The sequence below is a fragment of the Molossus molossus genome, unplaced genomic scaffold (assembly GCF_014108415.1).
Source record: "Molossus molossus isolate mMolMol1 unplaced genomic scaffold, mMolMol1.p scaffold_m16_p_2, whole genome shotgun sequence".
Taxonomy (NCBI): domain Eukaryota; kingdom Metazoa; phylum Chordata; class Mammalia; order Chiroptera; family Molossidae; genus Molossus; species Molossus molossus.
The window spans coordinates 48,658,996-48,683,732 of NW_023425355.1; the positions used below are offsets into that span (position 1 = coordinate 48,658,996).

At 38.7% G+C, this 24,737-nt stretch overlaps 1 protein-coding gene across 1 annotated transcript in view; it reads left to right on the plus strand.

Annotated features, from left to right (window-relative positions):
* IL13RA1 (interleukin 13 receptor subunit alpha 1) overlaps positions 1-23,479 on the plus strand; it is an 85,174-nt gene extending 61,695 nt beyond the window's left edge. Inside the window, exons 9-11 of the mRNA XM_036270432.1 lie at positions 117-213; positions 2,588-2,672; positions 20,823-23,479. Of these exons, the coding sequence (XP_036126325.1) occupies positions 117-213; positions 2,588-2,672; positions 20,823-20,915 (275 nt within the window). The 3' untranslated portion in view covers positions 20,916-23,479. The remainder of the gene's footprint in view (positions 1-116; positions 214-2,587; positions 2,673-20,822) is intronic.
* The last annotated feature ends 1,258 nt before the right edge of the window (positions 23,480-24,737 follow it).

The following is a 24,737-nucleotide window of genomic DNA, read 5'->3' on the forward strand; positions in this document are numbered from 1 at the left end:
GTTGGAGTAGAGGGCAGAAATATCTGTGATCTCACTACTCTAGTAGAGCTGTTCTTTGGTTTATTTCTAAAGGGATTTTATTTCTCATATCTTTCTGTTTGCTTTATATTTTCCAGCTAAGAAGACCAATTCCACACTCTACATCATCTTGTTACTCATCATTCCAATTATTGTTGCAGGTGCAATCATAGTCCTTCTGCTTTATCTAAAAAGGTAAGGCAGCTGCCCAGGTAGACTTGACAGTTTCTGCTAGCCTGGTTGCTAAGGTTATTACTCTGTGTGGGTGTTTGATGTTTGCCCAGTGTATTAAAAGCATTTGGATTATGATGGGTTTTGGTAGTATGGCATGGCAAAGAAGCATTATCATGCCCATTTTCTGGTAAGGGAAGTGTTAGATAGTTTCCCAGGGCTCTGCTCAGTCACTGCTCTCTTTGTATGTGTTTAGAACTGTTGCTATGTTCACTCTACTCTTTCAAGTGTCTAAATTATTCAGTTAGTTGGTAGCTATTGGTATGAAGTTTTAGAAATGGAGACTATTGCTAATTAAATGATTTGTCTGGTATGAATGCAAAGCACATTGCTACTTAATGCTGTAGAAAAGAGAGTTGCGCTAAGTTGAATGTAATACACGGCATTCATTCCTTGAGAATGTTTTCCTTTCTCTATTTCACCATGTGGAATAGACTGGTGCTATTATTTGCTCTTTCAGTAAATATTTATTGTTGAAATAAGGTTATTTTTAAAATATATTTTCTTTATTGATTTTATTTTATTTATTTTTTTCTCCTCACCTGAGGACATTTTTGCATTTTTATCTTCAGATAGAGCAGAAGCGAGGGGTGGGGGAGAGAGAGAGAAACATTGATGTGAGAGCAACACATTGACACATACGACCCCATCCGGGGCCAGGGCCAGGGCCAGGGCCAGAGCCAAACTACAACCAAGGCACGTGCCCTTAGCAGGAACCAAACCTGGGACTCTCTGGTCTGCGGGCCAACGCTCTAACTGCTGAGCCAAACCAGCCAGGGCTCTTTATTGATTTTAGAGAGAGAGGAAGGGAGAGGGAGAGAGAGATGGAAACATTGATGAGAGAGAACATCGATTGGCTGCCTCCTGCATGCCCCACACTGGGGATTAGGCCCACAACCTGGGCATGTGCCCTGGTTGTGTGTGTGTATCTTTTATATATATACACGCACCTATACCTATACCTATACCTATACCTATACCTATACCTATACCTATACCTATACCTATACCTATACCTATACCTAACACAATAGTAAATACTATGACTTCACATAGTGAGTAGTAAAGTTGTGGGGCTGGTAAGGAGAAAGGCTAGATATTCAGAGAGGGAGTATTCCAGGCCAAGGGAACAGTAAGTGCAAAGGCTTCAAGGCTGGGATGAGCTTCGTGGTCTTGCTGGAATAAAGTGTGCAAGGGAGAGAGAGGCGATGAGGCTAGAGAGGTTTCCAGGGCTAGATCATGTAGGGCTGTAGGCCATGGCAAGTAACTGAAATTTTTATCTTATGCATAAGGGGGAAACAATTGGAAAGTTTTAAGCAGGGGAGGGATGTGATTTACTGTCACAAAAGATCTCTATAGTTGCTGAGTGAAGAATGGGCAAGAATAGAAGCAGGCAGATTAGTTTAGAAGGTATTGCTGGGTTTGAAGGGAAAGATGAGGGTAGCCTAAGCTAAGTGTTGGCAATGGAAGTAGTAAGAACTGGTCTGATGTGAGATATATTTTGAAGATAGAATTGATAGCACTAGGTGATGGCTGCTTTTATGAAGGTGCAGGGGAAATTGAGGATTCAAGCATAACTCTTAGATTTTTGGCTTCAGCAAACTGAGTGAATGCTGAAACCATTTACTATGGTGAAGAAATGTGTGAGGAGAGCTGGCTTGAATGTAAAGGTGAGAACTTCAGTTTTGACATACGTTTGAGACACCTATTAGATAGCCAAGTAGACATGTTAAATAGGTAGTTGTATACATGAATCTGGAGTTTAACAGAGGCCTGGGCTAGAGATAGAATTTTGGGAGTCCTTGGCATATAAATGTATTTAAAGCCCTAAGACTAGACAAAAGTGCTCATAAAGTGAGTAAGATAGAGAAGACAAAAGGCTGAACCCTGGGGCACACCAATGTGTAGAGACCTAGGAGATAAGGTCATCTACCATCTCCATGTAAAAATAGAGGAGAGATGAATGTGTTAATTAGCTTGATTGTGGTGATCATTTCATAATGTATACATATATCAAAACATCACATTGTACTTACACCTCAAATATATACGATTTTTATTTGTCAAGTGTATCTCAGTAAAGCTGGAAAAAATGTTAAATGATAGGGTATAACTAGTCTGCTTATCCTAAAGGTCCCTTTATGCCACCCACATTTGATCCTCTTTGGACATTGAATTTTCAGCTTGTTTTAGAAATTTCTTCACAACTGCTCTATCATTAAAGATGACTTGCGTACTATGTCTTTAATCCAAGCCTTCTTTTAATATGGCTGTATTTAAGTGTAACGTTCCTATGGGGCGAAATATTTGATTTTTAAAAATGTCTATTTTCTTAAAGGCTGAAGATCATTATATTCCCTCCAATTCCTGATCCTGGCAAGATTTTTAAGGAAATGTTTGGAGACCAAAATGATGATACCCTGGTAAGCTGTGACTCCATGAGATTCAAAATTGGTGGTTTTGGAGGCTATGGAATTTGTTTTTAGTTTAGTAAAATACAGGGTGTCCCCAAAATGTATACATGGCGTCTGTAGATTCTATTACATTTTGAAAATGAAATGCATTTTAATAAACACTGGCTTTATAATTATTCAAAGTGTGTATACATTTTGGGGACACCATATATATATATATATATATATATATATATATATATATATATAAAAAATAAAATTAACCACTTTAACCATTTTTAAGCGTACAGCTCAATGGCATTAAGTACATTTATAATGTTGTGCAACCATCATCCCTATTTCCAGAACTTTTCCATTATCCCAAACAGAAACTGGGCCCATTAAACAATAACTTCCCATTCCCCTCAGTCTGGTAACTTCTATTCTACTTTCTGTCTTTCTGAATTTGCCTACTCTAGGTGCCTCATATAAGCAGAATCCTTCAGTATGTGTTCTTTTGTGTTTGGCTTCTTCCATTTAGCATAATGTTTTCAAGGTTCATCTATGTTGTAGCATGTGTCAGAATTACATTTCAAAATTGGTTATTTGAAACTACATTTTATTTAAAATATTAATAAAGAGCTGATTAAAAATGTTGTATCTCAGTCCAAGCATAGCATTTAAGAAGTCCCCAGAACACTGTCTATCTCATATCATTTGCCTTCATTCTCTCTCTGGGGTAGGGGGCATATTTGATCCAAATATGTTGGGCAAAGAGTCTCAATTATGAAACTAGCCCAATAGGCAAGGCTTCTGACTCTCTATCGCTTGATTTAATATAAATTATAAAGATAGGGTAAACAATTGAAATTGATTCTGTTCATGTTATTGCCTCGAAAGCTGTTCTCTGAAGGTATGGAAGTAAAGCAAACTCATCAAGACTGTTATCGTTTGCTGCAAATTCTCATGTTTGTGGCTAGAAAACCTAGGACCTTATGAAAACAAAGGGGTTTGAAGTTACTCTGATAAAAACATTCACCCAAATAAAATAATGAAGACATTAAATGAAATGAATATAAATAATATTATATATATCCTAAATAAGTAATATCAGGGATAGAGCAGTTAATTTAGGGAAGTAGGTCAGCATAGCAGATAATAGTCTGGGCTCTGGAGTCAGATTGTCTGGATTCAAATCTCTGCTGTGTCATTTAACCATCTATTTGACCTTAGGGAACTTCCTTAACCTCTCTGTGCCTCCGTTTTCCCATTTATAAATGGAAGGTAATGGTAACACCTGCTTCATAGTGTTGTTATATGGATTAAGTTTATTTAATACATAAAAACTGCTTGGTTTGTCTGGCACATTATAGATGCTTAGTAAGTATTAGTGATTAGTATTACTATTGATAATACTTCCCATTTATCTTTAGCCCTCAAACAATTTTTGTACTAATGAGTGATTCACAATGGCAGCAATAACATGTGGCTAGGGAAGAAAGACAGTGAGGCTGACATGCTAGTTGAGGATGATTCATTCGTATCACTTTTTCACCACGTCATGATCACAGACAGTGGGTAACTGCCAGACCTTGGGGGATAGGGCACCACTAGGCAGGTAGTTCCAGAAGTCAGCTCCCTGAGGAGGAGATTGTACACTGTAACTGAGGTGACTATGACAACCAGTGATTCTTCAACTTTAGTTGAATCACAATCAACTAGAATGCTTGTAAGAACATAGAATCTTGGGCCCTAGCTCTAGAAATTCTGATTCAGTAGGTCTGGGATGGGGCCCAGGAGTCCACATATTTGACAGGAGCCCACAGATGATTCCTATCCTGGCAAGATAGTCTGTGGACTAGACTTTGAAAATTACTGTTAAAGTCTATTATGTGCCAGGCAATATACTAAGTGCTTTGCTTATATTCCCTTATTGAGTGCTCATAACCACTCTGTGATGTAGGTGTTTTTAGTATCATTTTACAGATGAGGAAATGGAGCCTCAGCAAGGTTAAGTAACTTTACTGAGGTCACACAGCTAGTAGGTAAAAGTTAGGTGAGATTTGACCCAGGACTGTCTGATTCCAGAGTCCTTTCTTTCCACTATGCTGCATTGTCTCTTGTAAGATAGAATGCTTGTCTTCAAGAAAATCACTTCTTCAAAGAGTTCTGTATGATAGAAGTAGAAGGTTGGGATAGGGGAGTTCTGGGAAAAAGATGTTGCATGACATTATGGCTAGCCTTATATGGGAAGGTATTAGGAATGTCATTCTGATAATAGAAGAGAATGGATTAAAGGGGGGAGGCACTAGCAAACTGGGAAACTAGTCCCAAATTTGCCCCATAGACGTTTTGTTTGGCCAGCATGATATGTTTAATGTTTTTCAATTTGGAATCTTAAACAGGGCACACACTCTCCAATTCATCTTACCCCTACCATTCCTAATTGCCACTGTGGTTTCACACGATGACCTAACATGCCAGACCCCTAAAAGGCACTTGAGTTTGCTACTATTAGCAGAATGAAGACCAAAGTCCCATGACACAAACATCCAATATCTGTAAAAACATGTTTGGACTCACTGATACACACAAGACATGCCAACCAAAGCATAGATAAGATATAAATTTCCAGCCTAATAAATTTCTAAGAGGTGATAATAGCCAGTGTTAACAAGTAGGTAGGGAACTGACACTTTGTATGCATTGCTGGGGGGGGGGCCTGTAAAATGGTATGTATTCCTGTTGGAGAGCAACTTGGTAAATTGTAACAAGGATCTTTGATCTTGCAGTTATACTTTTAAGAATCTATTCTAAGGAAATAATCCATCAATGGCTAAGGATTGTCAATGCAGTATTTGTTTCTAACATGAAAAATTAGAAACCAGCCCAGCCAGTGTGGCTTAGTGGACTGAGCATCATCTCATGGACTGAGAGGTCCTGGTTCAATTCTTGGTCAGGGCACATGCCTGGGTTGTGGGCTCGATCCCTATTAGGGGGCATGTAGGAGGCAGCCGATCAATGTATCTCTCTCACATTGATGTTTCTATCTCTCTCCCTTCCTCTCTCTAAAATAAAAAACAAAATCAGTGAAAACATAGTTAAAAAATTAGAAACCAATGAAACAACAATTGAAATTAGTTTTTTAAGTTAGGTTTTCAAAGCATTTAATGTCATAATAAAATATTCATCATAAAAGAAACATATCATAAATGTGTATTGTATTATAATCCTAATTTTTTTTTAAAAATGAATGAATATGTACACAGAACAACGAGTGGTTAAACATGGGTTAAAATTACCATCTCTGGCAGAGCGATTGTGGGTAATTGATATCATTCTCTCCCTACCTTTCTGAAATTTCCAAATTGCCTATAATAAGCATGTATTAATTTTATGATAAAAATAAACCCTGTATAAGTTATTAAGGTAACAGAGAATATTGTAATCATTGAGGTCTGAGAGATAATAGGGACTTGAACCAGGGTGGTAGCAGAGGAAATTGATGCGAGACATTATTAAAGGAAACTCATTAGACTTGGTAACCCTCTGTGGGTGATGAAAGGCGGGTAGAGAGTAAAATATAATTTCAAGATTTCAAGCCTGGATGATAGAGTGAATGATGGTAACACTGACAGCAAAATCAGATCAATTTTTTTTCTCGGAGATGGGGAAATTTTTTTTTTTTCCAATTTGCTGTCTAGAGGATAATACATTGTCCCAGTGAGTCAGATAATGCTATAATTTAGTGAGGTGGATACACTGATAAGATGGACCACTAAAAGCATATGATGATTTTGTTTGTGATGGTTGCAGACCATTATATAAAATCAATATTTAAAACTAAAAGTCTAATAAAAATACAAGTCTGGGGATAGGGTAATAGAACAAATTTTCATATGTTTCCTTTTTAACCACATGAACAATCTTTACGTGGCAGCAGTCTTCCCAAATTGAACTGCACATCCAGCAGAAAGGCTACTCTTATTTCTAGAATCATTGAATTAAAAAATGAACATGGGCCCTAGTCGTTTTTGCTCAGTGGTTAGAGCATCTGCCCACAGATCAAAAAGTCCCAGGTTTGATTCCAGTCAAGGGCACGCACCTTGGTTGCGATTCGTCCCTGGCCCTGGTTGGTGTAGTGCGGGAGGTAACCAATTGCTGTGTCACTCTCATCGATGTTTCTCTCTCTCTCTTTCTTTCCCTTCCTCTCTCTCTAAAAATCAATAAAAGAAAAAAATTAAAAAATAAAGCAAAAAACTTCTAAAAAAAGGAATGAACATGGCCCTAGAGGTCATCTAATGAGGTAGAGGTTTACATGGTTAATGATATTTCTTTAATTATAAAATTTTTAAACTCTAGATTGTAGTCCTACCCCTTCACTTGAGAGATGGGGACATTGGGGGCTACAGAGAAATTTCTCAAAGACTAGTACTTAGATAATTGCAGAACCTGAATGAGAAGCCATTCTAGCCCAAATTACTGTCTCATAATCCAAAGAAATAATCCATGCCCTTTCTAAACACTTTTTCCTTCCACAGTACACCATTAGTAGTGGTTCTTTAAAAAATCATTTAGGTGTGGCCACAAATTAATTAAGTCTTCTGTGTCGTTTTCCATTAGGTTTCAAGTGTTTTGACAGTGTTTTGTTCATCACTATAGTAACATTTTGGCCAACAGCATTTCTTCCTGTTCCTTCGCTGTTTGCCTTTTCTCTATGACTAGTTGGGCTGCTGGCCATATTGTGGGGATACACACAGGGGATTGCTTCTCCTTTGCATCTGTATTTCTTTTTCATCCACAAAAAATTATCTCTTATTCTCCTACTTCTTAGAAACCAATTATATTTTCAGTGCCAGTTTTGCATTCCTGACTGGAAAGCAGCTTTTCAACTTGGCGTTAACTTCAAAATATTGCTGATTTTTTTACTTCAGTATATCTCTTTAAAAACTAAGAATGTTATAGTCAAAATAGCATGATCATACTTCAAGAATTATTTACTTATTTATGTTCCCTCACCCGAGGACATTTTTGCATTTATGCTCAGACAAAGCTGGAGGGAGAGGGGGGAAGAGAGAAAAACATCCATGTGAGAGAGACACATCGAATGGTTGCCACCCACACGGCCCCAACCAGGGCCTGGGACAAACTGCAACTGAGGTATGTGCCCTTAGTGGGAACCGAACCTAGGACTCTCTGGTCCGTGGGCCAACACTATAACTGCTGAGCCAAACCGGCCGGGGCAGGAATTATTTATTTCTTAGTATTATCTAATACTTAGTCCATATTTAAATTTTTTCCAACTGTCCCAACTGTCAAGAGACAGGTAATAAATATTCAAGTGTCCCATTAGTGAGGCTAAGATTGACCACTGTATTTAAGATAATAACAGCATGTCCCCTCCTGCCATCTACACTTATTTTCCCCCTTGCCACCTGAAGATAATCTCTGTGCTGTTATGTTAGCAGCCCATCAATTCTTCAGCTAATGCTTTTTATACCAGTTGGTATCCTTGTTTGAATCACAAATTTTATTAGGGGTTATGAAATGATTATTTTTCTCATCTATTTTTTAATCTATATTTATAAGATGGCACTTTTCTATAAAGCACTGCTTTCAGGCATCAGCTGGACTCTTTGGATGTTCTGAAATTCAGTTTCTGCTAGAAAGGCAGATACATGTTTAATTCTTTCTTTTCAACTATCAATTTAAACTTTTTTAGATGAGTGGAAGGGAGGGAGGGAGGGATTGAGTGTGAGAGAGAGAGAAACATTGATGTAAGAGAGACACATCGATTGGTTGCCTCCCGCAGGACCCCGACCAGGGCTGGGATTGAACTTGCAACCCAGGCACATGCTCTTGATGGGAATCAAACCCTTGACCCATTGGTCCATAGGCCAATGCTCTAACCTCTAAGCCAAACCAGACAGGGCTAATTATCAATTTTTAAAGTGAGGGGTTGGATTATTAGCCACCTCAAATGATACCAAATTAGTCCCCTCCATGGTTCTTTTTGGAGCTGCAATGATTTTAAGGCATGGGGGACCTATACTTCATACTGTACAACTTTCTATTATGAATGTTGATCTGAAGAAAACTGGGGCATGTAATCGCTTGATTTGTGTACAAAAGGCCAATGTTTTGCGTGGTACTTATGTGCATGAAACCCACTTCACTTCTATGGGAAATTCACTGTGGGAAATAACCAAATCTTGTAAGTACTTTGAAATTGAGAATTGAAGTTCCATTTTCCTATGAAATTTATTTATTACTTTAAAATATAAAAGCCTGTATAACACTATTTTTCTAGGATTAGATGACTTGCAACTAAAAGTCAGTTGTGTTAGCCTCCTAAACACTGATTTCTTTCATCTATGATATTTTTTATCTTTGGCCATTACTCTGTTGTTGATTACCTTGTTTAAAAACCCAGCAATGTGAGAATTGAATTATGAGCTGGTATTTTTGTGGATTTATTTTCTTCTACAAGTAATTTTAAAATTAGACTGACATAATTTACAAAATTGAAGAATAGGCCAGAGCCTTTCTATTCATTCCTTTTGTCTTACATGGCCATAGTCATAGACGCAGTGTTCAGGAAGAGGCCATGTGCTGATTGTGGGTGAAAATGAGAGGAATCCAAGTTTCAGAAATGAAAAAAGGCAATTGAAAAAATGAGTGGATCTTTAGAGGCCTTTTCTCCTGCAGTGTTCACCTAATTGAAACAAATCACTTTATTCCTGTCCAGCACCGCTACGCATTGGGTCTCATGACCAGAAACCAATGAAAGTATAATGTTCAGGGTACATTTTAAAAAAATTAAATTTTTTCTTTTAAAACAATATATATTGCCCTGGCCGGTATGGCTCAGCAGTAAAAGCGTTGCCCGCGGACTGGAGAGTCCCAGGTTCAATTCCGGCCAAGGGCACGTGCCTCAGTTGCGGTTTGTCCCCAGCCCCAGTTGGGGTTGTGCAGGTGGCAGCCACTTGATGTGTCTCTCGTGTCGATGTTTCTCTCTCTTTCTCTTCCTCCCTTTCTCCCTCCAGCTCTATCTGAAGATTAATGTAAAAATATCCTCAGGTGAGGATGAATCAATCAATAAAACAATATATATTTATTGTAGAGAAATTAGAAATACAGATAATCAAAGGAGAAAAATAAAATCACTCTTAATCTTACCACCCAGACATAACCATATTTAATGTTATGTGAACAACACAGAGAAATGGAAATACTTTTGTTGGTAAATGGAATAATAGCAATATCAACAACAATAGTAATAGTTCATACTTATTGTGTATCAGACACTTTTTGAGGCACTTCACTCATTAATTTGTCCCTATTATACAGATGAAGAAAATGAGGCACCAGGGGTGTAACTTGCTCAAGGTTATACTCCTAGTACTGTTGTAACCCAGGAGATCGACCACACTCAGACTCAATTTTTCAGTTTTTGGGGATGTTTTATTACCTGCGCAGGGACTGCAGCCAACCTACACAGAGGAGAACTGCAGCCCCGAGCTCAGGGGGAGGGTTGCTTATATAGGGCAGGGGTCATTCAAGAGTTTAGCAGAGCAAGCAAGCTGCGTGTACAGAAGTGGAGGCAGTTAGCGATAAGCAGGAGGGAACGGAGGTGGGAAGGAGCTGAGGCGAAAGGGAACTGGGTGAACTGGGTCAGCATACATCTATCCTGCTATTCATTCCATTATCCAAGTTTTATTTATTTATTTATTTATTTATTTATTTATCCTCACCCGAGGACATTTCTCCATTTTTTGTTCAGGTAGAGCGGGAGGGAGAGAGAGGAACAGAGAGAGAGAGAGAAACATCGACGTGAAAGGGACACATCGAGTGGCTGCCACCCGCACGACCGACCAGGGCCGGGGACAAACTGCAACCGAGGCACGCGCCCTTAGCGGGAACCGAACCCGGGTCTCTCAGGACCGCAGGCCGACGCTCTAACCGCTGAGCCAAACCGGCCAGGGCCCATTATCCAAGTTTTAAAACCTAACAAATTCGAGACGGATATCAGCGGTCAGTCAGGTGCAATACACACATGTTGAACAGTTACAGTTTTATGGGGTAAAGGGAGCTTCAGTTTCTCCCTATCAGTTTCTTTACAGAGCATGCAGGACACTCTGGCCTTGGGGCCGTTTCTGTTCTCCCTTTTCCTGAAGGATGTTGCTTTTCAAATTCCCAGTGAAGGTCAAACTCTGGTTAATTTTTATGGGGCTAAAGCCCTCTATAACATTCCCCATTGTTCATCTTGCTGTCTCTGAGGTTGTTAATTAGGGCAGCTTAAAGACAAGTTGGATTCTAAGGACAGTGAGCTACAACAGTACATAGCAGAGATAGGATCCAAACTTATTCAACAAGCATCAGAGCTGGGATCTGAACTCAGGCATCCTGATTCTCCACTCCAAACTTTTAACCAATCATATAATATGTTTAAATAAAATGCTCATATTTCATTTTATTTGAATTCAACGGGAAAGAAATGGGTTAAACTAAAGGAATTTCTGAACTTTTGACAAATAATAAACTCATTTTAATGATTACTGAAAAGAGGAATTTTTCCATATGTTCTCCCTCATTCTCTCCCCATTTTCAAAGTTGTCCAGCATCTACATTGTTAGTGCATAAGGCCATTATATACTACATTGTTTCCCTTATAGCCCTCATCTGTGTGGGTATGTATAGGATGTCCCCAAAAATGTATACAGGGTGCCTATAGATTCTATTACATTTTTTTTTATTGTTGAAAGTATTACAGATGTCCCTCCTCTTTTCCCCCATTAACCCCCTCCTTCCCACTCCCACCCCTCTATTGCATTTTGAAAATGAAATGTATTTTAGTAATCACTGGCTTTATAATTACACTTTTTTTGGTGTATATATTTTTGGGGGACACCCTATATTTGATGTTCACTACCGGTTTTTATGTCTCTCCAGTCATTTTGGTTGTTTGAAGCTCTAAAAGTTTTCTCAGGAAGGATTCATGGGACCAACATTTCCTAAAATATTTACACATTGATAGAGTTTTTTGCATTAATAACTGAAAATCATTTTAGCTGGATATAAAAATCTATGGCTCATACATTCTTGCCTTGAGTATTTTAAATGTGTCATCCATTTTCTTCTGGCATAAAATATTTTCAAAGCCTTCTGGCAATATAATTTTCTTTCTGTATTAAAACATTTGGTGTTTTTTGCCTGGTTGTCAAAAGATTTTTCCTTCAAAGTCCAATAATTTTACCAGAATATGACTTGATGTTGTTGGTCATTCTGAGTTAATTTTCCAAAGTATATGGTGTGCCCTTTCAGTATGTGGTTTCAGATTTTTTAAAAATTTCAGTAAAAATTTCTTGACTTATAAACTTTAATTATTATGTTTCCTTTTTCCCTTTGACTATCTTCGATATTTGCCACATCCTCTTGAATAATTTGTATCACCTTCATTTCTTCTTTTTAAATCCTCACCTGAGGATATTTTCTAATCGATTTAAGAGAGAGGAAGGGAGAGAGAGAGAGAAACATCAATATGAGAGAGATACAGGGATAGGCTGCCTCCCATAGTCACCCCGACCAAGGATTAACCCTCACTCAGTGTGGGCATGTGCCCTGACAAGGAATCTAAACCTTCTGGTGCATGGATCATGCTCCAACCATCTGAGCCACACTGACCAGAGCACCTGCATTTTTTTTTTTTTTTTTTTTTTTTTTTACTGAAAAAGTCCTCCTCACCTGGCTGGTGTAGCTCAGTGGACTGAGCATCATCCCATGGACTGAGAGGTCCTGGTTTGATTCCTGGTCGGTGCACATGCCCAGGTTGTGGGTTCGATCCCTAGTCGGGGGCGTGCAGGAGGCAGCCAGTCAATGTTTCTATCTCACTCTCCCGTCCTCTTTCTCTAAAAAAAATCAATAAAAACATATATTTTTTAAAAAGTCCTCCTTTTCATCTTCTGTTTCTTCTAAGGTATTATCTGTTGTGTTTATTTGCTCCTTGTTCCTTGTAGCTTAGTCTTCATTCTGAAGTGATATTCTTTTACTGTTAATTCTTTCCTGCATTCTGTCATGAAATTTCTGAGTTGTTCTTACTCTGAATTTTTATATTCTTCCATATTATGTGCATTTTTTAATATCATATAACTTTTTCTTAATATGGTTGAGCTAGTTTTAAAATAATAGATTTTAGTTTTCATCATTTTTGGTGGATATATCTTTCTGACATGTTTTAATTCTGTAAGGATATTCTGTTGCTTATTTTTACATGAAATTATTTTCCCTGAAGTTTTAGGAAGAGGCCTGATTTAGGACAGTTTTTTTTTTTTTTTTTCTAGTTTTATGGCTATAGAGTCCATCTTCTATTGTTTTTGAGAATTGTTCAAAATTATAGCTAATTCCTTTCTGCCTCTTTTACTTTTATCTGTTTTGTCTCTCTTCTCCCTTTCCTGGCTAATGTAGAGTCCTTCCCACCAGTTTCTCCTCAGACAGGGACTTTGCCCCAGAAGGGAGTTTTGAATGGTTTTGAGAATTAATAGGGCCCAGGCAGCTCCTGGTTATACCATGGACTCCTTGCATTCAGTCACTCTTTAAAGGTGCAAACCCTTGTCAGTCTTAGTTGTTGTTCATAAATTAACTTGCTTAGGTTTGAGTGAGTTTTTTTTTTTCACAGTTTTCAGATCTATCAGATGCCCTGCTGATTCTTGCTACAGACTCTTCCCTAGATGACACTATTTTGTTCATGTAGCCATCTCTAATTTGTCTCCATCTACTCATATTTCAGGGTTCATGAGGGAATAATTTTCATCTTTTTGTTCTTTGTTTTTAATTCTCACCCGAGGATACTTTTTCCATTTATTATTTTTTTTAGAGAGAGTGGAAAGGAGGGAGAGAAGGGGTGAGAGAGAGAGAGAGAAACATCAATGTGAGAGAGACACATCATTTGGTTGCCTCCCGCACGACCCCTACTGGGGCTGGGGATTGAACTGCAACCCAGGTACATGCCCTTGACTGGAAATCAAACCCAGGACCCTTCGGTGCATAGGCCTATGTTCCAACTTCTGAGCCACACTGGCCAGGGCTCATCTGGTTGTAGATTGTGTCCATGGATTTCAGTTTTGCTTTCCTACTTGTGATTTAAAAAAAAAACAACAAAAAACTTATCTTTATTGTTGAATGTATTACAGATGTTCCCCATTTTTGCCTGCATTGACCCCCTCCTCCCCACTCCCTTTGAGGTTTATCTCTTCTCGTCCCCCATACCCCCTTCCCTTTGAGGTTCCTTAGTCTAACAACAAATTTGTACTTCTTAATCCCTTCACCTTTTTTAACCATCCCCCCAACCCCCCTCCCATCTGGTAACAAAAAAAAAGTTTTTTGTGTGTGTGAGTCTGCTTCTGTTCTGCTTGTCCACTTAGTTTGTAGATTCAATTGTTGATAGATATGTATTTATTGCCATTTTATTGTTCATATTTTTTATCTTCTTCAAAAAGAAGCTTTAACATTTCATATAATACTGGTTTGGTGGTGATGAACTCCTTTAGCTTTTTCTTGTCTCGGAAACTCTTGATATGGCCATCAATTCTAAATTATAACTTTGCAGGACAATGTAATCTTGGTTGTAGGTCCTTCCTTTTCATCACTTTGAATGTTTCTTGCCACTCCCTTCTGTTCTGCAAAGTTTCTTTTGAGAAATCGGCTACAGTCTTATGGAAGCGCCCTTGTAGGTAACTTACTGCTTTTCTCTTGCTGCTTTTAAGATTCTCTGTTTGTCTTTGACCTTTTGCATTTTTATTATGATGTGTCTTGGAGTGGGCCTCTTTGGGTTCATCTTGCTTGGGACTCTCTGTGCTTCCTGAACTTGTACATATGTCTGTTTCCTTCACCAAGTTAGCGAAGTTTCTGTCATTATTTTTTCAAATAGGGTTTCAATTTCTTGCTCTCTCTCTTCCCCATCTGGCACCCCCATGATGCGGATGTTGGTACGCTTGAAGTTGTCCCAGAGGCTCCTTACACTGTCCTCATTTTTAAAAATTCTTTTTTGCTGTTCTGATTGGGTATTTTTAGCTTCTTTATATACCAAATGGATGGTTTGCTTCTTGGGTTAACCTACTCTACTATTGATTCCGTGTAAATTATTATTTATTTCAGTTAGTGCATCCTTCATTTATGACTGTTCCTTTTTTATGTTGTTGATGTTCTCTCTAAGTTCATTGAAGTTTTCATTAACTTCCTTGAAGTTCTAACTAAGTTCCTTGAGCATCCTTATTTTTGAACTCTGCATCTGATTGATTGCTTATCTCCATTTTGTTTAGTTCTTTTCCTGGAGTTTTGTTCTTTTTTTATTTGGGACATGTTTCTTTGTCTCCTCATTTTGGCTGCTTCCCTGTGTTTGTTTCTATATATTAGGTAGAGTTTCTATGTCTCCTGGGCTTCATAGGGTGGCCTATTGTTGTAGGTGTCCTATAGGGTCCAGTGGCACAGCCTCCCTGATCACCCCAGCTTGACCCTTGAGGTGCACCCCTCGTGTGGACTGTACACCTTCTGTTGTAATTGAGTCTTGATTGTTGTTGGCACATCAATGGGAGGGATTTACTTAAGGTGATTAGCTGCAAGGACTGGCTGTGCCCACTGACCACTGGCCTCTGACTACCTTGGAGGATCAGCTGGGCAGGGCCCCACCGCACAGAGTACAACTTACTTCAGCAGGGCTCTGGTACCCACTGAGTCTACTCCTTGAGTGTGTCACTTGTAGAGATGGTTGGGTGATGGTGGTGCTTCAGCGTGTTCTGAAGCTGTCCACTGGGTGTGCTGGCTCTGGGGCAAGGTGTGCAACTGCCTGTGTTCTACCTGGGGTTACCAGGCATAAGCTACAAAGTGATCTTCAGATGGCTGCTTCTTGTGCTGGGCTTGGAGGTGCTCAGAAAAAGCCAAGTTGTGAACGAAGGCTGGCTGCTCCTAGTGCCAGGCCTGGGGCAACTTAGCAAGAAATATAGGGCTCACTGAGGCCAGGTGCTGTTTGTTTGAGAGAATTTGGGGAAATGTGAAGCAGGATCCAAAACAGGCCAATCCGATGGTCAAGTAAATGGGAACAGCTTGGGTGGGCCTGAAAGTTGGGTGGGGCCTCAAGGAATCACCAGGGCGGGGCAAACAGTGTGAGCCAGGTTGCTGGAGTCCCAGATATGGCAGCCATCTGCTGCCCTGGGGAAGGGCTCACCAAAGAAACAACAGCCCTCCTCCAGCAAATCTATCCAGGAGAAAGCTGCCTTTCCAGCTCTTGCCCCAATGCCAAACAACTCAGTTCTTGCCTGTAGGTCTCTGGAACCTTTTAAACTGCCTACCCCACATTGAAACCTGGAGGAAGCGAGTCTGAGTGAGTAAGTCTATGCCTGGGCCCTTTAAGAGGAACTGCCTGGGGCTCCAGAGGCCTCAGCCTCCCTCAGCCTCAGTTCCCGCTGGTTTTTATAAGCAGAAGTTATGGGGACTTCTCTTCCTGGCTCTGGAACCCTGAGCTGAGGGCCTGGTGTGGGATGGGGACCCCTCACTCCTCAGGGAGGACCTTCACAGCCGAGGTGTTCCTCCTGATTTTTATCCACTATGTGTGAGTGTAGAACCAGCCTGTCCATGCCTCCTCCCCTCCTACCAGTCTTGATGTGGCTTCTTCTTTAATTTCCTAATTGTAGGACTTCCTTTCAGCTTGATGTCAGGCAGTTCTGAATGATGGTTGTTCTGTAGTTTAGTTGTAACTTTGATGTGGTTGTGGGAGGAGGCTAGTACCATGTTTACTTATGTCACCATCTTGACCAGAAGTCTTCCTACTTGTGATTTTTATGGTGGCATTTTGGGAGATAAAAATCCATGCTGCCAACCACCACCTTTGTTAGAGGAATTTTCTCTAAATGACACACCACAAGCCAAATCCTGCCTGCCACTTGTTTGTATATAGCCCGCAAACTAAGAATGCTGTTTATATTTTAAACATTTGAATAAAATCTAAAGAAGAATACTATATCATAGCACATGAAAATTATATAAAATTGAAATTTCAGTGTGTATAAATAAAGCTTTGTTGAAACACAGTCATACCAATTCATTTATATATTATCTATGACTGCTTTCATGCTATGACAGGAGAGTTGAGTTATTGGGACAGAGACTATATGGCCCTCAAAGCTGAAAATATTTATTCATTGACCATTTACAGAACAAGTTTGCCAACCCTCATCTTATAATATAATCTTTAATGGCTAAAGAGTATTCCATTGTGTGAATATATTATGATGTACTTAACCAAGTCTATTATTAGGCATTAAGATGAATTTTAAGGGGTAGGATCAATGGGTCCAATGGCAATTCAATTTTTAATTTTTTGAAGAAACACCATGTTGTTTTCCATAGTGGCTGCACCATTCTGCATTCCCACCAGCAGTGTGCTAGAGTCCCCTTTTCTCCACACCCTCACCAACACTTGTTGTTTGATGATTTGTTGATGGTGGCCATTCTGACAGGTGTGAGATGATACCTTATTGTTGTTTTAATTTGCATCTCTCTGATGATTAGTGACAGTGAGCATTTCTTCATATGTCTCTTGGCCATTTGTATGTCCTGTATGGAGAAGTGTCTATTCAGGTCCTCTTCCCATTTTTCAATTGGGATCTTTGTCTTTCTTTTGTTGAGTTGTATTAGGACTCTATATTTTGATTATTAACCCCTTATCCACTATGCAGCTGTAAAAAAGAGAGATCTCTTACCCTTTGAGACGACATGGAGAGACCTGGAGAGTATTATGCTAAGCAAAATAAGCCCATCAGAGAAAGACAAGTACCACATGATCTCACTTATTTGTGGAACATAATGAACAAAATAAGCTGTTGACCAAAAGAGACCCAGAGTCATGGAAGTAGGGAACAGACTGACAAACCTGAGAGGGATGGGGGTGAGAGGGGTGGGAAGAGATAAACCAAATAATTTATATGCATATATGCACACCAATGGACACAGACATTAGGCTGGGCAAGGCAGGAGTGGGGTGGGAGCGGGAAGGAGGGTGTCAATGGGGAAGAAGGGACGTCTGTAATACATACTTTCAACCATTAAAAAGGTGAATTTTGAGCTTCATTATTATAGACATCATTTCGCAGCTAATATTAGCATATATATTTTATTACTGTCTTGGGATAAATTGTTACAAGTAAGATTGTTAGATCAAAGAAGGTTATATGCCTCTAAACTCTTTGATTGGTATTGACAAATTGTCATCCAGAAAGGATATACAGGTTAAATGTCTATTAAGGATAATAGTTAAATATGTTTTGGTGCATTTGTGCAATGAAATATTATGTAGAGATTAAAGAATGAGATAGATCTATTTTACTGATGTACACAAATATATAATATATGCTATTAAACACTTTGGTTACATATGTAGGGTCTGAGTCCTTCATAGTAAAGAAATGGGGGCACTAGAATACACACACTTAAACTTTCACAAGAAGCCTAGATCACATCTAGTTTTTACCAATTTATAGACTCAATGGTATGTCTGAATGGTTGTTTTGCCATGCTTTTGCCTGAATGTATCTAATTTTAAAAAATAGTCTTGCCAATTTGATAAATGAGGAAAGGACATCTTGTTTTAATTTTACATATCAACTTTTATATTTTTTCATATGTTCATTAGCTTGAGTTGATTCTTTTGTGCAATTCTTTTTATAATTTTTTTCTTTATTGATTTTAGAGAGAAGAAGGGAGAGGGAAAGAGAAATAGAAACATCAATGAGAGAGAACATTGATTGGCCACCTCCTGCATGCCCCCCGCTGGGAGTTTATCCATGTAGCCTGTGAGGTCGGGTTTAACGTAATGTTTCAAGTGCTTAGCCAGTTATCTTAGTGCCATTTATTGAATAAGTAATTATTTTATGGTTATATAATTTTTTCAGATTGTTTTTAATTGGAAATCTGTGTATTTCTCATATTTTAAAATCAGGTTTGTTGCCCTGGTCAGTTTGGTTCAGTGGTTAGAACATTCATTGGCCCATGGATTTCATTCCTGCCCAAAAGCACACACCTGGGTTGCAGGTTTGATCCCTGGCCCTGGTTAGGGTTATGTGAGAGGCAGCCAATCTATGTGTCTCTCTAACACCAATGTTTTTCTTCTTCTCTGTCTCCCTCCCTCCCTTCCATTCTATCTAATAATCAATGGAAAAATATCCTTGGGTGAGAATTAACAACAACAACAAAAAAATCAGGTTTGTTGATTTGATTTACATACAATAAAATTTACTTTAAAGAAGTATAGAGTTGGAAGAGTTTTAGGAAATGTATGCAATTTTATAGCCACTACTCGAAGCAAGATAGAGAACATTTACGTCATTCCCCAAAAGTTCCCTTTTGTCTCTTTGCAGTGAACCCTCATCCCCTGATCCCATACTCTTGCAAACACTGATCTGTTTTCTGTCCATAAAATTTTGCCTTTTCCAGAATATCATATAAATGCAATCGTACAGTACATAGTTTTTGAGTCTACCTTTTTTTTTTTTTAAATCCTCATCCAAGGATATTTTCCCACCAATTTTCAAATAGAGTAGGAAAGAGGGAGAGAGAAAAACATCAATGTGAGCCCTGGCCGGTTTGGCTCAGCGGTTGGAGCGTCAGCCTGCGGTCCAGAGAGACCCGGGTTCGGTTCCCGCTAAGGGCACGTACCTCGGTTGCAGTTTGTCCCCGGCCCTGGTTGGTCGTGCGGGTGGCAACCACTCGATGTGTCCCTTCACATCGATGTTTCTCTCCCTCTCTCTTCCTCTCTCTCCCTCCCGCTCTGTCTGAACAAAAAATGCAAAAATGTCCTCGGGTGAGGATAAAAAAAAAAAAAAAAAACATCAATGTGAGAGAGACACACCAATTGGTTGCCTCCTGCATGACCCCAACCAGAACTGGGGATCAAATCGTAACCGAGGTAGTGCTCTTGACCAGAATCGAACCTGTGACTCTTTGGTCTGAGGGCCGATGATCTAACTGCTGAGCCAAACTGGCCAGGGTGTCTGCCTTTTTTCTTAGCATAATGCATTTAAGAGATATCCATGTTGTTGCATGTATCAGTAGTTGATTTCTTTTTATAACGGAGCAGTATTCCATGATATAGCTGTACCACATTTTATTTAACCATTCACTTAGTCAAGGACATTGGGGTTGTCTTCAGTTTTAGGCTTTTATGAATAAAGCTGCTATAAACATTCATATATAGGTCTTTGTGTGGACATATTTCTCTTGGGTAAACACGTGGGATTGGGATTGCTGGGTCATGCAGTAAGCATATGTTTTGCTTTATAAGAAACCATCAGACTGTTTTCCATAGTGGCTGTACTATTTTAGGTTTCCACCAACAATATGTGAAAGATCCAGTTATCCTGGATTCTTGTTAACACTTGTAAACATTTCTTATTTTAGCATTTCTAGGAATATCAGGGTAAATAATTCATTTAGACTAATTTGAATGTTTTAAGCAGTGTTTTCCAACTCATCCCTCCATAGGCTTTCTAAGATTGGATCATTTTTACTTGCTCAGTCCATCTCCAGTTGCTCAATCTGAGGCAGCTGAATAGCCATTGTTGCTCTTGTTTCTGTTTTTCTTCTTTCCTATCCTTTCCTAGGATTGTAGAACCATAAATCATAAAATCAGAAAAGGAGCCTAGAAATAATCTAGGGTAGGGTTGGCAAACTATTTCTGTAAAATGCCAGATAGTACAGTTTTCCCTCTGTATCCATGGGAGACCCCCCCCCCCCAAGATAACCAACATCTGTGATGCTCAAGTTCCTTTTATAAGATAGCGTAGAACATTGCATACAGTTGACCTTCCACATGCACAGATTAACAACCTTGGATTGAAAATACTATTTTTGATCCAAGTCTGGTTAAATCTGTGGATAAAGAGGGTCTTTTAAGATAGCCATTCAATGTCACATAACAATCCCATGCTTTTTCCCTCTTTAAGGTTAATTCCTGATTGTTTTGTTTCATTAATTGGTCAAATAGATAAGATTCTTAGGTTAAAAAAAACATAACAGGAAACACACTCATGGTTTCATCCATGCAAAGCTAAAAATAAGCATTGGCTCTGAGTACTCAGGGAAATAACATTATTTAGAAAAGTCATCATGTGTGTTTTTTTCCCTTTCTTCCAGCACTGGAAGAAGTATGACATCTATGAGAAGCAAACCAAAGAAGAAACTGATTCTGTCGTGCTGATAGAAAACCTGAAGAGAACCTCTCAGTGATGGGGATAATTTATTTTAACCTTCAATGTGACCTTGTGAAGATTCATCCCATTTTCTGTTTGTTATCTGGGAACTTGTTAAATGGAAACCAGAATTACTGGACCATTTAAAAACAGGCAGCTCATCAGAGCCACAGGTTTTTATGTTGAGTCATGCACCAAAAAAAACACAAAAAACAAAAAAACCCAAACCTAACAATATTGGGCCCTTTGGAGAAGACAGTAGAGTTATTCTCACTGAATTATAAAAGCAGGCATCTTTTATGAAGGTTTCAAACTAGGGGACAAAGCAAAAAGTGTTGATGACAGTAGAGTTAATTTTATCAAGAGATGTGACAGCTTCCTGAGGGATCTATACCTGCTTTGTATTCTTTGTGTTAAACAACTACCAACTTTTATTTTTTGGGAAACTCATTTTTGCATGCAAATACTAATGCTGAACTTGAGTCACAGAGACCACCTAGGAAATAGAATCGAAAAGAAAAAAAATCTCTTATCTGTTGTTTGGGATCCCATTAAGTAATGTTTGTGACTATTAAAACTTAAGGGTCCAGAATCATCATCCCTTCAGCAGCATTTTCCTCTACTTTGAAAGGCCTAGACATCAGTGTTGGTCAAAACGGGGACAGCTACAGAAAAAGCAGTGGCATCTTCTTTTACCAAGACCTTTCAATGTCGTTGCAGGCTTTTAAGGGCAGCAGAGAGAATAACTTACTGGGTATTAGAGTTTGAAGCACTGCATTCTCTAGTGATATATTGTTTTTTCTTCTCCTCTACTATTCATATAAAGTATTTACTATGTGTCCAGATTGTGCTAGGCCACAGGTGTGAGGCACCTCCCTCAAAGGGTTGGGACAATCTGGTTGGGACTCCTCGATTCTTACCACTTTCTTTTTCTCCACCAGCCATTTTTCAGACCTTTCAAGTCCCCAGTTCCCACACCTGATCTCCCGTTTTGCATTTTCCCTCATTGTAGTCTTTTACTTTTCAATAGATATTAGACTATAAATCTGCTCAGAATACCTAGAGGAGCAGGGAGTGATTTGTATCTGAGGTAAATTGTGAATTGACTGAGAAACAATGACAAGTTCTTGCATATTTTGTAACTTCTATGTGAATCTGCAGTTATTCAAAGGTTTTCAGCATTTACTGTTTCTCTATATAATTTCTAAAAAGAAAGGAGATATTATCTTCACTTAGAACTTTGCTATTTGCTTGATAAAAAGAATAGTTGTGTTTTCCTCTTTTCCCTTATGGTCACGAATAGGTATTAGCAGGTTTTGTGTCTTGTGTAGATAGCCAGCATCCAAGGCTCCAACGTTTGTATGTATTTTTTGCATATGTTAGGGTTCCATTCTCACCCATCCCCACAACATGTATATTCTCTCTACCCTTACTTCCTCCAAATGTAAAGAACTATGGAAATGGCATTGCCCCTCTGCCTCAGTGTTTCTCTCCTTACACACATAGACTCAGATTACTAGTAGGGACTTGAGAAATTTGTATTCCCCAAACATTCACCCATTTGTATTTATCAGATGGTGCTGCTTGTAATTCCTACTGTTAAGAGAAGGGAGATCAGAGATCCCTGCTCTTCATAGGTTTGGGGAAAAGTGGAAACCTGCTTGCACTGCAGGGAAGGAGCACTGTGACCCTAGCTTTTCTAAGGAAATTGGGCTTTAGATCAAGGGTAAATGCCAAAGTGTTGCCTCCCTGCACTTTTATTTTTGAGATCAGATTGAGGCTGGGAGACAGGTATAGATGTTCCACTTTGTTTTACTGTTCTCTAAATATATACATACATACATATATATATCTGGTTTTCCTTTGTAGGAATGAGATTATTTCCTAGCCAGGTCTTTTATAATTCTGGGAAGCACAATGCCAAAATGTCTCACCCAAAACCATTTTTCCTCTTATCCTATTTAGATGGCAGTGGCGGGGGGTGTGCTTTGATATTCTTATTACCCAAGGAACTACTGGTGCTGACAGTTGTGCATCATGGGATTAGGGAAATTGTAGTTTGTTCCCATCCTCTTCTTTTAGCAGTAAAATAATTGAGGAAAAGGGGAGCAATGAGTTGTGGGAGTAGCCAGCTATGGCTGTTTTATAATTGTTGAAAAGTGACCCCCGGATCTTGGGAGCTCTTGGAGACTTTAATACAGGGTGGGGCAAAAGTAGATGTGCAGTTGTTCATATGGAAAATAATTCAATAATTAACAAATAATTTTAATACAAGAATAAACTCTTTCATATACTAACAACTGTAAATCTACTTTTGCCCCACCCTGTACATCAGTGGGATTCTCATCACCAAAGGAAATTAGTAGGTTCATTTACTATTTTATGTTTAACCTATACAGATATTTTTCTCCACATACCTAAGTAAACCTACTGTAAGAATGTTCATTCTTATTCTTTCATTCAAATAAGTGTTTTCTTCATCTGGGCACTAAAGGGATATGTGAAACAATGTTAACATTTTTGGTAATGCCTTCAACTAGGGATCATTATGTTTAATTTCTTATAGGAACGCTTGAATAAAATAAATACTGTCTTTTTATATGCCATCCAAATGTTTTCCTTTGGTATTGTTTTTGGAAAAGTAAATAGTGGGTGGAAGAAAAAATTAGAGTTAAAAGAATAAATGTGAAAAATTCCAAGATAGCTATTTTATCTTACAATCATTTATCATAAACTTCCCTGCTACTCTAGGCTATGTCTTCTGCTAAAACCATGCCCTTAGTTTAGTACTAGTAAGCCTTTGCAAGCAGTACCTAAAAGGACATTAATTATTTGATAAATTAAAGTTATGGTAACTAAGGGAAATGGAAAACTGGGTGCCCTAGCACTCTGCTGATGGGAATGCAGACTGGTGCAGCTACTATGGAAAACAATATGGAGTTTCCTCAAAAACTTAAAAAATAGAACTGCCATTTTACCCAGTGACCCCAGTGATCCTGAGAATACTTAAACACCAATCAGAAAGAACATATGCACCCCTATGTTCATAGCAGCACTATATACAATAGCTAAGATCTGGAAGCAGCCCATGTCCATCAGTACGTGAGTAGATTAAAAAAGCTGTGGTACATATACACAATGGAAGACTATGCAACTATAAATAAGAAGGATCTCTTACCCTTTGAGATGACATGGAGGGATGTGGAGAGTGTTATGCTGAGCAAAATAACCCAGTCAGAGAAAGACAAGTACTGCACGATCTCATATGTGGAATCTAATGAACAAAATAAACTAACAAAATAGATCCAGAGACATGGAAGTAGGAAACAGACTGACAAACCTCAAAGGGAATGGGGTGGAGGGGAGGCAGGAAGAGATTAGCCAAAGAATTTATATGCATATATGCATAACCCATGGAGACAGACAATAGTGCAGTGAAGGCAGGCTGGGGCAAGAGCCAGGAGGAGGGGATCAATGGAGGAAAAAAAGGAAGGACATCTGTAATACTTTCAACAATGAAGGAAATTTTAAAAGAAAAAGAAAACTAGTTCTTTCTAATATTAAGCTTAAAATGGAGTACAATACACTTAAGGAAGCTATCATGGTATACATGAAATGGGACCCCTAGTTGCAAATTAATCACATTAGCAAATTAGACTTGAGACTGAGAAAATCAGTTTTCCATAACTGTCTTTTTAAGAGATGGTGATGTAGTTTCATATTTTCTGTAACTACAGCAAAATGATTTACATGTCACAGAGGGTTTTTATCTCATTTGTGTTAAGCTCTAGGAATGGGTCTTGAGCCAGACCACATTTGTTAATTACGCCGAATCTCCACAGGATCTAAACCCAAGCAT